The 12725-nt window shown below is 49.5% G+C and overlaps 2 protein-coding genes across 2 annotated transcripts; both read left to right on the forward strand.

The window, feature by feature from the left end:
* The first annotated feature begins 430 nt into the window (after positions 1 to 430).
* Positions 431 to 6368, forward strand: FUCA1 (alpha-L-fucosidase 1). Its single transcript, XM_033003218.2, has 8 exons — positions 431 to 845; positions 1454 to 1588; positions 1809 to 1946; positions 2612 to 2717; positions 3152 to 3352; positions 3519 to 3709; positions 4523 to 4622; positions 5322 to 6368. Exons 1-8 carry the CDS (start codon positions 469 to 471, stop codon positions 5460 to 5462), a joined length of 1389 nt encoding a protein of 462 aa, XP_032859109.2. The 5' UTR covers positions 431 to 468; the 3' UTR covers positions 5463 to 6368.
* Positions 6369 to 8061: 1693 nt separating this feature from the next.
* Positions 8062 to 12589, forward strand: HMGCL (3-hydroxy-3-methylglutaryl-CoA lyase). Its single transcript, XM_042793922.1, has 9 exons — positions 8062 to 8140; positions 8217 to 8303; positions 8544 to 8651; positions 9036 to 9131; positions 9660 to 9808; positions 10420 to 10483; positions 10858 to 11046; positions 11296 to 11421; positions 11841 to 12589. The coding sequence occupies exons 1-9, from the start codon at positions 8090 to 8092 to the stop codon at positions 11940 to 11942; spliced, it is 972 nt and encodes a 323-aa protein (XP_042649856.1). The 5' UTR covers positions 8062 to 8089; the 3' UTR covers positions 11943 to 12589.
* Positions 12590 to 12725: the final 136 nt, after the last annotated feature.

The following is a 12725-nucleotide window of genomic DNA, read 5'->3' on the forward strand; positions in this document are numbered from 1 at the left end:
CAGGGCCCTTTGCCAGTGCTCTGGAAAGCAGTGGGGCTCCCAAAATACCTCTGACGGGGATGATCCTGGCCCGGGGCACGGCCGCAAGGCCCTTGGACTCTGCCCTGTTTCCCCAGAGGGGATGCACCCATCCCTTATGCGCGTGTTTTGGAGCCAGGCCCTGGGCCTGCTCTGGCTGTGCAGGATGCCTCTCGTGGAGGCTGAGCTGCCATGGGGCCCTGTTGGGGCTCTGCTGGCTCCTTGCTGGAGGACACAGAGGCTCAGACCGCAGGATGAGGCACACAGGCGGCTACAGTGGGGCAGAGCCGGGCCGGGAGGGGGGGAAGGAAGGAGGGACGAAGAAAAAGAGGCGGCCCCGCTGCCGGGCGGACCGCAGCCTCGAACCGCCGACCCTTAGGGCGTAATGGCGGCGCCTCGCCCGTGCCTCGGTAGCCATGGCGGCGTCGCGCCGCCGTTGCCTTGGTAGCCATGGCGGCGGCCGCGCTGACGTCAGGAAGCAGCATGGCGGCCGGCGGGCTGCTGTGGCTGGCGGCGGCGCTGGGGCCGGTGTCGGCCGCGCTGCGGTATCGGCCGGACTGGGCCAGCCTGGACGCGAGGCCGCTGCCGGCCTGGTTCGACCAGGCCAAGGTGGGGGTGTTTGTGCACTGGGGGGTGTTCTCCGTCCCGGCTTGGGGCTCCGAGTGGTTCTGGTGGCACTGGCAGGGCGAGCACTGCGCCGACTACGAGCACTTCGTGCAGCACCGGTACCCGCCCGACACCACTTACGCGGACTTTGCGCCCCGCTTCACCGCCCACGACTTCCAGCCCCGCGAGTGGGCACAGCTCTTCCAGCGGGCTGGTGCCAGGTCGGTGTCAGGTGCTGGCCAGGGCGGTTGGGATCTCTGAGGGGATGGGGCTGTGGGTCTGAGGGTCCCTGAGGGGATAAGTGCCGTGCCCGGGGGTCCCTGAGGGTATGAGGGAGCTGTTTCTGGGGGTCTGTGAGGGGATGGGGCGACCCTGGGCACAGAGCAGATGGGGGAGCCGTGTCTGGGGGTCCCTGAGGGGATGGAAAAGCCCAGAGAGGGTGGGAGGGGCTGGTACAGGGGTCCCCAAGAGGTTGCAGGCGTCCCTGAGGGGATGGAAGGGCCAAAACTGGGGGTCCCTGAGGGACTGGGGATTCCTGAGCAGTGCTGGAGATACCTGAGGGGTCATACCCAGGGTGCTGAGAAGATGACGGGTCTTACTACATCCTAAGTCTCAATTGTTCATACTTTTCCAGCATTAAAATGCATTGAAAATGTCTATTATTCTTGTAGTTGCTTCTAAATATAAAGGGTGATGAAAGGGGGCTCCTCACTGCACGGTTATTGAGTCCGTTGCTTTTTTAGTGACTGGGTTTGCCAGTGAGGCTGGGCAGTATCTTAGGTATTTTCTTTGTCATCCTGATCAAGTACTTTTTTTTTTTTTCCCTCAGGTACGTGGTACTGACTACGAAGCATCATGAAGGCTTCACCAACTGGGGGTCATCTGTGTCCTGGAACTGGAATTCTGTGGATACAGGGCCCCACCGAGATCTTGTAGGAGAGCTAGGACAAGCCCTGAGGGAGAGGTATCTCTATGCCAAACTGTGCTGTTGCTTTCATCTATGTGTATTGAATCCTCCTGGCTGTTCTTCAAAAACAGTGGAAAACTCTGAGTTTAATATGAAAAAAGTAGTGCTTGCAAATTTGTGAAATCTGTGAAATAATAACGGCGGTAATCTAATCTGCCTCTGGTTCTTAATCCCTACTGCCAACCTAACTCTTTCCTCTGTGTTTTCTGTCCTTCAGCAACATACGCTATGGGCTGTATCACTCTCTGTTAGAGTGGTTTAATCCACTCTATCTAGCTGACAAAGAAAGTGGCTTCAAGACCCAGAACTTCGTTTTAAAGAAGACTATGCCAGAACTTTATGATCTTGTCTTAAAGTAAGAGCTTCAACCATTTAGGAATCAAGATAATTTCCTGGTTTCAATACTGTAGAAAAAAATGCAAAGTGGATGCAGAGAAGAGGTGACAAATGTTAATTTTTTGCCAAGGCAAATCTGTTTATTATTGGTAATGATTTGCAGTAATTAGAAAAAGAGTTCACATTTGCCCTGTGGACAGCCTAATTTGTAGAATAAGGTAGGGACGAATTTTTCATGCAAAAGCAGTTCCCTTTAATACTGCCTTTGTGCAGGGTGGCTTTGAAAGTGGAGCAAGCTGCAGAGTAGAAGAGCTATTTCACTGTGAATTTATCTTTGCCTTCCTTCCCTTTGTTGACAAAAATAGGAGGCTTGGACATATGCTGCTCTGAATGGCCATTGTCCTAGGTCGAGAATGTGCCTCACAATTACCTTTGAGATGCAAACTTACGTTTTTTGGAAGAATTGCATTCTCTCTTGAGCTGTGATCAACACAGTATTCTTTGCTGCTGCAAGAACCTCACTTAAAGCTTTATTTGAAGCAGAAAGTGATAGCATAAACCTCCTGGTAATGTCAGGCAATAGGAAGAGGAAGTAAAGCTAGACTCCAGATGCAAGAAACACAGTGCTTCCTTTGTGGGAGGAGAAAATAAGCCATTTTGAAATAATATTCATCTCTCTGTTAGATATAAACCAGATTTGATTTGGTCGGATGGAGACTGGGAAGCTCCGGAGTCATACTGGAATTCTACCTCTTTCCTTGCCTGGCTTTATAACGATAGTCCCGTCAAGGTATCGCTTTCAGCTCTGCTCATGGCCAATAGCATTTTATGGGTATGGAAGGTCTGGCAGCAGTGAGATACAAATGTGATCAAATCAGAAACCCACTTGACAGATGCCAAATGTGTTTTATTCTTTCACAAAAAAGAAGCCTACACTGTGCTCCTCTGAGAAGACTCTAGCGTCCTTTACAGCACACATGTGGGAGTCTCAGAGGTGAGGAACCTTGTTGCCTCAACTTCTGCCTGAGTGAATAGAGAGAGTTTCTCTCTGAGAGGGATTCAGTCTTCTCTGGAGGATCCTCTTTCTCCTTCTGTTGATTACAAAGGGGACTTTATGTGCTTACCTCCCAACTTAAATGCCTTTGCTAACTCAGGGGGGATGAATGCAAGCTGAAAAGTCCAAGACAAAATATTTTCTCTACTGAGCTGAGTTTCTTCTTTCAGGACACTGTTGTTGTCAATGATCGTTGGTGTAATAACTGCTCCTGCCATCACGGAGGCTACTACAATTGTGCTGACAAATACAAGCCAGGGACCCTGCTGACTCACAAGTGGGAGATGTGTTCCTCCATTGACAAGCTTTCCTGGGGCTATCGAAGCAACATGAACATTGCTGAGTTAATGGATGAAGCAAGTATCATTGAGGTAAAAAATCTAAAAAAAAAACAGGTGTGGGGGAGTTACTGAGAATTAGAGGTTTCCTTCATCCTCCTACTTGCAGAAGGAGTTGTCATGAGGACAAAGCCATCAGGTTTCTTTGTTGTCAGAAGTGAAGATAATGCAGTTTGTTACCTTGATTTATCTGTTACAGGAGCTAGTGCAGACTGTGAGTTTTGGAGGCAACTACCTTCTCAATGTGGGACCTACAAAAGAAGGGGTGATTGTTCCTATCTTTCAAGAAAGACTTCTGGCTGTTGGGAGATGGCTGAACACTAATGGGGAGGCAATTTATGAATCGAAGCCGTGGAGAGTACAAATGGAGAACAGCACAGACACGGTCTGGTAAGGACTCCATTGCTCAGTACCATCTGGGCTGGGACTTCCAGAGCTGATGTTTCTTTCTTATTTGTTCTCAAATTTGGTACACTCTGAAGTGTTGCCATCAGGTGCGCATGGCATTTATGTACTATCCTACAATTAGAGTGCTCAGTTACTGCCCCACGGTGTTATCTAAGAATATCTTGCTTGAAAGAATAGAATAAAAATCAGGACTTAATCTGTCTTGCTTGATTTGGAAAAAAATAACTCTTCCTTTAAAAAAATTTGCATGCTGCTGCTCTCAGGACTGTTTAAATAGTGGTCCTGGCTAGTCTGAATTGCACAAATGTAGTTCATCTAAACACATACAGATTGTAAATGTAGTGGTAATAGTACTAATCACTGTTGCCCAACTGTAGAGATTTATACTGACTAAGAAGAGCATAGTGAGTCAAGAGCCAGAAATTGCTACAAAACAGAGTTGTTTTTTTTTTTTTCCAAGTCTGCCCAGGTGTATTCAGTCTAGGAAAGCAGAGCAATAATCAGGATAAGGCAGCGTCTCCACTCTGTTGACCACAAGCTGAGGCAAGGACAGATACGCAAATGACATTTGCTTTCAAGAAGCACGCACGGACTTTGTTGGGGTTTCATCAGCGAGTGCTGACTGGCCAAATGGTGGGTCCAAAGTGACAGATTTCAGAATGAGGGGAAAGTAGGTGACCGCTTTGCAGTGACAGTAGGCAAGCCGGTGTTCTCGTGCTGTCTGGAAAGGTCAAGCTCATGCCTGGTTCTCTCTCTTATGGGACTCTTCACCTTGCTGAACTCTTGCTCTCTTAGGTACACTTCTAAGGGACCAGTTGTCTATGCCATCTTCCTGGTCTGGCCTCGGGACAATGTTTTGGAGCTGTCCTCGCCCACTCCATCCCCAGCCACACAAGTAAGGAATTTGAAAAAAAGTTAATGCACTTGGAGAGCCCATCTTGGGCGCATGTGGTCTGGGAAAGTCCACCCTGACTTCATTTGGAAACTGGGGAGAGTGTGGAAGTTGTCATCTGTACTTTGTGTTTTGGGGTGCTCTGGCCTCTCTCCAGATCCTTGCAGCATCCCAGGTCATTCTCCAGGCTTTAGCTCACTCTTAACACAGAGCATTGGATAGGACTTGCCAGGACAGGCTCATAGTCTGCCATAGAATAGGCAGAGACACTTCTCCTCCAGAGTCTTTTGATCCTATTGACACAGGAAGGTGAAGTAAATAACAAGCCTCACACATAGAAGGGATCGCTGGCATTGCGTCTCAAATTCAAATCAGGTACACTGACCTGCTAATTGTAAATGTAATTGTAAGTGACGCAAATGCTAGAGTGCCCTTTGCTCTAAACAAACAGAGCTAAAGCCTTCTCAGTAAAAAAATCCCCAAAAAACAAACAACAAAATACGGTCAAATGTTTGGCCCAAAAATAAGCCATGTGTTACCATTTGTGTGCTGTGAGTGATGAGTGGAAATGTGCAGGACTGCTTTGAACGGGTGGGAAATGCTGTACAGAGACTGCAAACGTGTTTTGGGTGTACTGGGGTGTTCAAATGGGAAGTACTTGTGTGAACTCCAACTGAGTGTTTCCCCTGCCCTCCTCTGCAGGTGACGATGTTGGGTTTTGCAGGGACTCTGAAGTGGCAGAAGTCCCCAGGAAAAGGACTGCTCATAACTTTGCCCTACATGCTCCCATCTCCTCTACCTCCTCAGTCTGGCTGGACTGTCAAGCTTGAGGGTGTGAAGTGATGGCTGCGGGATGAAAGCAGCAATCTGCCTTTCTTTTAAATTGAATCTAAGAGGATTTTTCTTTTATTGTTGGATAAATTGTTTTTCTCTTAAGAGAATCTCTCTTCTAATCCCTTTCTTCTGTAAGCAATCTATCAATGGACCTTGGTTGGCAGCAAAGGACTGACCTCTCTGCTCAACAGTGGGAAGTGAGGACATCCTTTGCAGTATTCTGCTGGGATGTGACAGCCTGTGAGCCAAAGATCTACATTTGGAACAGGAAGGTTTTTTTGATGTAGAGCTGGACTTCTTGGCAGACATTACTGCTTCAGTGATGTGATTATAGGTGATGACACTGGACAGACTCAGAGTTGGTGGCAGACTGAACAGAGTTAGTGTGGGGTGGTTAAGAGGACTTGCTTTGGGGTGCCAGGACAGGCCACGTTGCACCTAGGTATTAGTGTGTGAAGCTACCAAGAGGATGCTTGTCTGCCAGGGAGGAGATGCACAGGTTAATGGTGAGAGGATTTGGACTGTTGGAGCAGCCCACAGGACGTGGAGCAGCGGGAGCTGTGTCCGTGTTCATGTGGGTGTAGCCAGTGCTGGTGAGCCAGGCTGCGCACCGCAGCAGGGTCCGCACCTCCCAGGCAGGAGCAGGCCCTGCCACTTCCCTGCCTTAATTACTCATTGAAATTAATTTTGATAACCAATGCAGTACTCACATATAGAATCATGAATGCATGTGGTGGGCATGTTCTGACAAAGACCAACCACAGTGCTATCACAGATTCCTGCGTATGATGTATGATAAAAGTAGGTATTCAATAAGATGCATTGTATTACTTTGATATTGATTGAAGCAATTATGATCGCATACTTTCATCAAGAATAAATGGAAGCTTGTTGTTTGAAAAGGTCTAGAAGAAATCAGCTATAGAAAATCATAGTCTATATACAAATCCATTAACAAACTCTTAATTATATTCTGGTGGAGACAGCTATAAGCAGAAGAGGTTTTGTTCTTACATGATTTTGGGAAACTAAATGGAAAGCATAAATGGAAACATGAAAGGAAAACTGCCTGTGAGCCAGCACCATGCGCTCGCAGCCCAGAAACCACCCGTGCCCTGGGCTGCAGCCAGAGCAGGGGGGGCAACAGGGCCAGGGAGGGGATTCTCCCCCTCTGCTCCGCTCTGGGGAGACCCCCTGCAGTGCTGGGGCCAGCTCGGGGGCCCCCAACAGCAGAAGGACACGGAGCTGCTCGAGTGGGGCCAGAGGAGGCCACAAAGATGATGGGGGGGCTGGAGCAGCTGCCCTGGGAGGCCAGGCTGAGGGAGTTGGGGGGGTTCAGCCTGGAGAAGAGAAGGCTCCAGGGAGACCTTCGAGCGGCCTCCCAGGGCTTAAAGGGAGGACAGGAAAGGTGGGAAGGGACTCTGGGTCAGGGGGTGGGGGTTTAAACTGAAAGAGGGAAGATTTAGATGAGATCTAAGGCAGAAATCCTTCCCTGTGCAGGGGGTGAGGCGCTGGCCCCGGGTGCCCAGAGCAGCTGTGGCTGCCCCCTCCCTGGAAGGGTTCAAGGCCAGGTTGGACGGGGCTGGGAGCCCCCTGGGCTGGGGGAAGGGGGCCCTGCCCGGGGCAGGGGCTGGGACTGGATGGGCTTTAAGGTCCCTTCCAACCCAAACCAGTCTGTGAGTCTATGAATTTAACAGAGGAGCCACCATTCTGAATTGAACCTCTGACTGATGCTGTTTCAGTGAGATAAGATTTCCTGCGTTGATGTTGAACTTCTCTAAAAAGGGCTGAACAATATGTACTTAAACGATGAAACGCCTCATAATAGCGTGTGTTCCTGCAGCACAGCTGTTGTGAAGGCCCAACAACGTTGCAGAGAGGCTTTATTTTGTTCCTGTATGATGTGGTGCAAGCAAAAGTTGTCAGAACACTTGTAGTATTTAGTTAAGCTAAACTAGAGTCTAGGGCAAGCTAAGCCGGGGGGCTGGGACACCCGCTGAGCTGGTGGTGTTGGAGCTGTTACTCAATTGACAAATAATGGTCTGTACTGACGAATCTGTGTGGACTTCGGAGAACTGGCACTGGCTACCAGAGACCCGCTCGCTCATACGGAGCGTCACCCCGGCCCTGGTGATGACGTCGTTACAAACACGGAGGGGGTGTGTGTGGGGGGGGAAAGGGACAACAAAGCGATGGCCTTTTTGTCTCCCAACCCCATCACGCTGCTAACCTCTGGTGCAGGGCGGGGGCCCACCCAAAACAAACACGCCGTGTTTATTTAGCGGCGCGAACCAGCAGAAAAGCCATCGTATAAGTAAGCGGCAACCGGGGGCCACGCACAGTGCCGGTGCCGGGGGGAAAGATGCCGCAGTGCGCCACCGGCTCGTTGCCGCGGGACGGCCCGCGGGGACAGGTACGGGCCGGGTCTCCCCCCTTCCCCCGACGGCGGCTCGGGGGCGGGCAGCGAGGGCTTTTCGGCGGCGGAGGGGACGGAGGAGCTGGGGGCGGGGGGTGCGCGGCCCCGAACCGGTGTCGCGGCTCCAGGCGGAGAGCGCGGCTGTCATGTGACCGCTAAGCCGCAGGCTCTGAAGTCACGTGGGGGGGGGGGCGCCGCGGTCATGTGAGAGAGGGTGGACATGGCGGCGATGCGGGTGTTGGTGCCGCGCTGGGCCGCGTCGCTGCGGCCGGTGAGCGGGGTCGGGGGGAGCGGAGCGGGGCCGGGGGGCGGTGGCGCCGGGCTGACGCTTCTCCCTCTGTCCCCAGGGCAGCGCCACGGCGGCGGCCGGAGCCTTCCCGAAGCGGGTGAAGATCGTGGAGGTGGGGCCGCGCGACGGGCTCCAGAACGAGAAGGTGGGGACGGGCCGGGACCCTCAGCACCCCCCGGGGGGTTCGCCCCCCAAACCCTCGGAACGTGCCGCGGTGCCCCGCCGGCTGGGTTTGGCTTTTTACATGGCCGCTTTTTGATGTTGAAAGTTGAGCGGGTTTGGTTTGCGGTTTTTGGTTTTGTTTTGTTTTTTTTTTTTTTTTTTCAGTGGTGGAAAAGGTTATCGTGAAGATAATCACTTAAGGTCGTTTTGCTTTTCTTCTTAGAGTGTTGTACCGACAGCGGTGAAAATCAATTTAATCAATATGCTGTCAGAGACGGGGCTTCAGGCTATAGAGGCCACCAGCTTTGTCTCCCCCAAGTGGGTTCCTCAGGTCAGTATTCAAACACGATTTACAATTGTCCGTTATAAAAATGCCTAATAATAGATACTAGTCCAATGAGAAGATTCTGCTTGCTCCAAAATCCTTGTTACTGTGGCTTGTAACTGGGAAAGAACCAGCAAAGCCAAATAAAAGAGAAATAGGCCTTCCCTTTGGACCCTGCAGGAGAGTAAACGTGCAACTCAAATATAAACACCCGTGTTGGGTGACTGAACTATGATCCTTCACAGACTACAGCGTTGTTTGCTCTTTAGAGGTCGATTTCTCTTATTCCTAAATATTGCTGTCCCAGTTCATAAAATTAAATTAAAAATTTTATAATTTGCAGAAGTGGATGTTGTCACCTTTACAAACCTTTCCTTGCTTATTTTGCAGATGGCTGACCATACTGAAGTCATGCGAGGAATTAATAAGTTGCCTGGAATTAGTTACCCTGTGCTGACCCCTAATCTGAAAGGATTTCAGGCAGCGGTAAGAGATGGCAGCGTCTGGATGTTCAGAGTGCCTCGTGCAGGGTTGCCTGCGAAGGACGTTTCAGCCGTGGTTAAGGGTGGGAAATGCGTCTTTCGTTCTGGCAGGCAGCACTCTCGTCTTGTAGTTCCTTTACAAGGGATCGTTTTGCTGGGGAAATAGAAACCTGTTGTTTAGAATAGAAAATACATTGATACGTTTTCTGTTACTATAAAAAGAAAAAAAGAGGTGATCTGTTTTAATTGAGTGATGCTTTCAGTCTTATCTGCATGTCCCACAGCTCTCCTGACTGCATCCAGCAGATGTAGCTTTACTGCTGTATCTGTAACTTTACTCTTCTTTTGAAGGCTAATTTGGATGTGTCGTCATGTTTTTGTTGTGGAATGAATGGAGGAATTGGGTTATTTGGGGCAGAATTGGGGAAAAAAAATATTTTTTATAAAATGAGAGAACTGTAGTCGTGGTTGTGCTTGTAGTTTCCTCTGCAAGAAAAATCAGCTCACTTTAAATTATACTTTCTATTGGCAGGTGGCAGCAGGGGCCAAAGAAGTGTCGATCTTTGGAGCAGCATCTGAGCTTTTCACTAGGAAGAACATCAACTGTTCCATAGAGGAGAGTTTGGAGAGATTTGATGAAGTGATGACGGCTGCGAGAGCAGCCAGCATTCCTGTCCGGGGGTAAGAAGCTCCAGCTGCCAACTTAGCACCGAGCGGGCTGTGTGGAGAGCTGCGACTGCTTGAGTTTATCTCTCTGGAGTCCAGCCCGTGCAGCGCTGGGGTGTGGGATTGCTCTTAAACTTTACCTTTTTTGGGGGAGCATCTCTCTGCCTGGATGGGTGCAAGCAGATGTGAGCTCAGTGCATGGAGAGGTGTTATTTTGGAAATGCCACCACACCAGGGTGGTTTCACATGGTGGCCGGTACCACTCCTGACAGTTTATGCTCTTCCAGATGGATTCACCCTTCGTGTAATTATTCTGTCTTCAGCTTTACCAAATGATCCCAAATAATACTAGCTTCTTGGCAAACATTCCACATGGAAGTGCGTAGATCCACAAGCCTAACGGTCCTGTGTATTCTTGTCTTGGCAAATTTATCATGACCATAGAAGAAGTAATTGTTGAATCATGGATTATGTAAGCTTTGTCCGTTGGACCGATTTTTAGAATATTAAATCAATTCTTCCATTGTATGGGGCATGCAGGATGCAGCACAAGTCCTGACTAATTGGGCCAGTATAATCTCACTTCAGTTTTCTAACTAAAAGTGTGTGGGTTTTTTTAACCATAGATATGTTTCCTGTGTCCTTGGATGTCCCTATGAAGGGAAGATTTCTGCAGCTAAAGTTGCAGAGGTGAGTTCATCATAAATACGACCCAAATTTCTGAGAGGTTTGTGGCTCGCTTTTGTGGATGTGAGTTGGGCACTGGGGGCTGGAGGATGTGTCAAACCATTTAACCAAAGACTGAGGGAAGACTGGGGAAGGTTACAGCTAGGTGCCACCACAGGGAGGGAATACTGAGTCTAGCTGAAATGGCCAGGGGAATTCAGGGATGTGTGGGGACCCAGAGAGATTTTTGATCCCAGAGAAAAGTCTCCAGGCTGTTGTCCCCATGGCTGTTGTGCTCCAGGGAATCACGCACTGGTTCTGCTGTGCAACGGGTCTCCAGCTCTGAGGAAGGGAATGACAAAGCTGCTTTTTCAGTAAGCGTCCTGGCTTTTGGACAGGTCTCAAAGAAGATGTACTCGATGGGATGCTATGAGATTTCCCTCGGTGACACCATTGGCATTGGGACCCCAGGGAGCATGAAGGAGATGCTGACAGCAGTCATGAAAGAGGTGCCAGTTGGGGCTCTTGCTGTTCACTGCCACGATACCTACGGGCAAGCTCTTGCCAACATCTTGGTGGCGCTTCAGGTAAGATCTGTGCTTTGAAGTATAGCACTTTTCCTTGTTTGGTTTGTTTTTTTGTTTTTTTTTTTTTTTTTTTTGTGTTATTTTTGTTTGTTTGTTTGTTTTTGTTTGTTTGTTTTTATTTGTTTGTTGTTTTTTTGTTTGTTTGTTTTTGTTTTTTTTTTTTTGTCCTTGCTTGTGAACCGTAGATTTGAGGAGCAGGACCACAGTTTTCCTTTAAGAGGAGTTTACTGATAGTGGGTTTGTTTGCAGATGGGTGTGAGTGTGGTTGATGCTTCTGTCGCTGGGCTCGGAGGCTGCCCCTACGCCCAAGGAGCTTCAGGAAACGTTGCGACGGAGGACTTGGTGTACATGCTGAACGGCCTGGGGATCCACACGGTAAGCGTGAGCAGCCTTTGCCTGCAGCAGCCGAGCCCCTCGCACAACAGCTGCTCAGGCTTCAGCGGGGATTCCAGATTTGACCCAGGGAGCCCGAGCGTAGCGGGTGGGGCTGGAGGCTCTGCAGTGCAGGTCAGCCTGCCTGTGCCTGGGGGCCTTATCTTGCCACATCAGTCCCACCCTCGCCACCTGCCTCATTGCCTTCTCTCCCTTTTTCAGCACTCTGCGATTTGACCCTCTCTCTCAGAATCACACTAGTGAGCAGCAGGCGCTCAGAGCCTCGTTAAAGCACCTTCTAAAGGCTCACTCATCCCCTGATAGACTCCCAGTGATGCCAGTTGTTACTGGGCAGCTTTACGTAGCAGAACCAGTACTGAGGTGTGTTGTATCTTTTTTTTTTTTTTTTGTTTCCCATGAAGGGTGTGGATCTGCAGAAGCTGATGGACGCGGGCACGTTTATCTGCAATGCTCTCAGCAGACGAACCAATTCCAAAGTGTCCCAGGCATCTTGCAGACTGTGATTCTGAATTGAGTTTCTCCTTGGATCAAGAAGAAAGCAAGGATCCAGCGTTGGCCGGGTTTCCCTTCTGTTCTGCCTCTGATCTTCAGTGCTTCTTCCAGGCTCAGCACTTGAGAGGAAATGCATGATCCACCAGAATCTATGAAGAAATGAAAAAAAAACAAAAACAAAAAACCAACAGTACTATATTCAACCTTGAAGACATTAGCCATTTGCCTTAGAGAAGGGAGGGTGTGGATGGGTCTGCGGGGGAAGAAGCAGCTGCAGCACTTGCCTTCTCGCAGAGCTCGGCACCAGCCCCCAACGGCGTCCGGTAACTGCTACCTCGAGCCTGTGTTGCCATAAACTACCAGCAACGGATAAACCACAGCATTCCCAGTTAGAGCACTTCTCCAGGTCAGGCTTGACCCTTCTTCCCTTCTCTTTCCTCACTACGAGTGTCAAGACCGAAATCGAAAGGCTCCCCTTCGTCATTCAGGTGTCGAGAGGCAGCGTCAGACCTTCCGTCTTAGTGTTCAGGGATTGTAATAACACACTGTATCTGTTGTAAGATACTTCTAAGTACTAGCAGCAATAAACATATTATTTAATATTCTAAACTATTAGAAATTCGGTTTAAATAAACCAGTTAAAGAGCTTTGGTTGCTAGTTTGGTTCCAAGTGCCTTTTTTACCAGCACTCAGCCTGGAAATGCTGCATCATGGTGGGCTGTGGCCCATCCCTGGAGAGCAAATAGCGTGAAACACACATGTACTCCTCACAGCAGACTAGTCCTAGAGATGTC

This window comes from Tyto alba, unplaced genomic scaffold (genome assembly GCF_018691265.1).
Source record: "Tyto alba isolate M040663 unplaced genomic scaffold, T.alba_DEE_v4.0 Super-Scaffold_20, whole genome shotgun sequence".
NCBI lineage: Eukaryota > Metazoa > Chordata > Aves > Strigiformes > Tytonidae > Tyto > Tyto alba.

Excerpts from the sequence above, each read along its gene's own strand:
- HMGCL (XM_042793922.1), top strand. The coding sequence starts at position 8,090 with ATGGCGGCGATGCGGGTGTTGGTGCCGCGCTGGGCCGCGTCGCTGCGG. Across the intron at positions 8,652-9,035 it reads CCCCCAAGTGGGTTCCTCAG|ATGGCTGACCATACTGAAGT; the intron begins GTCAGTATTCAA and ends CTTATTTTGCAG. Across the intron at positions 9,809-10,419 it reads GCCAGCATTCCTGTCCGGGG|ATATGTTTCCTGTGTCCTTG; the intron begins GTAAGAAGCTCC and ends TTTTAACCATAG.
- FUCA1 (XM_033003218.2), top strand. The coding sequence starts at position 469 with ATGGCGGCGGCCGCGCTGACGTCAGGAAGCAGCATGGCGGCCGGCGGG. Across the intron at positions 3,353-3,518 it reads ATGAAGCAAGTATCATTGAG|GAGCTAGTGCAGACTGTGAG; the intron begins GTAAAAAATCTA and ends TATCTGTTACAG. Across the intron at positions 3,710-4,522 it reads AACAGCACAGACACGGTCTG|GTACACTTCTAAGGGACCAG; the intron begins GTAAGGACTCCA and ends TTGCTCTCTTAG.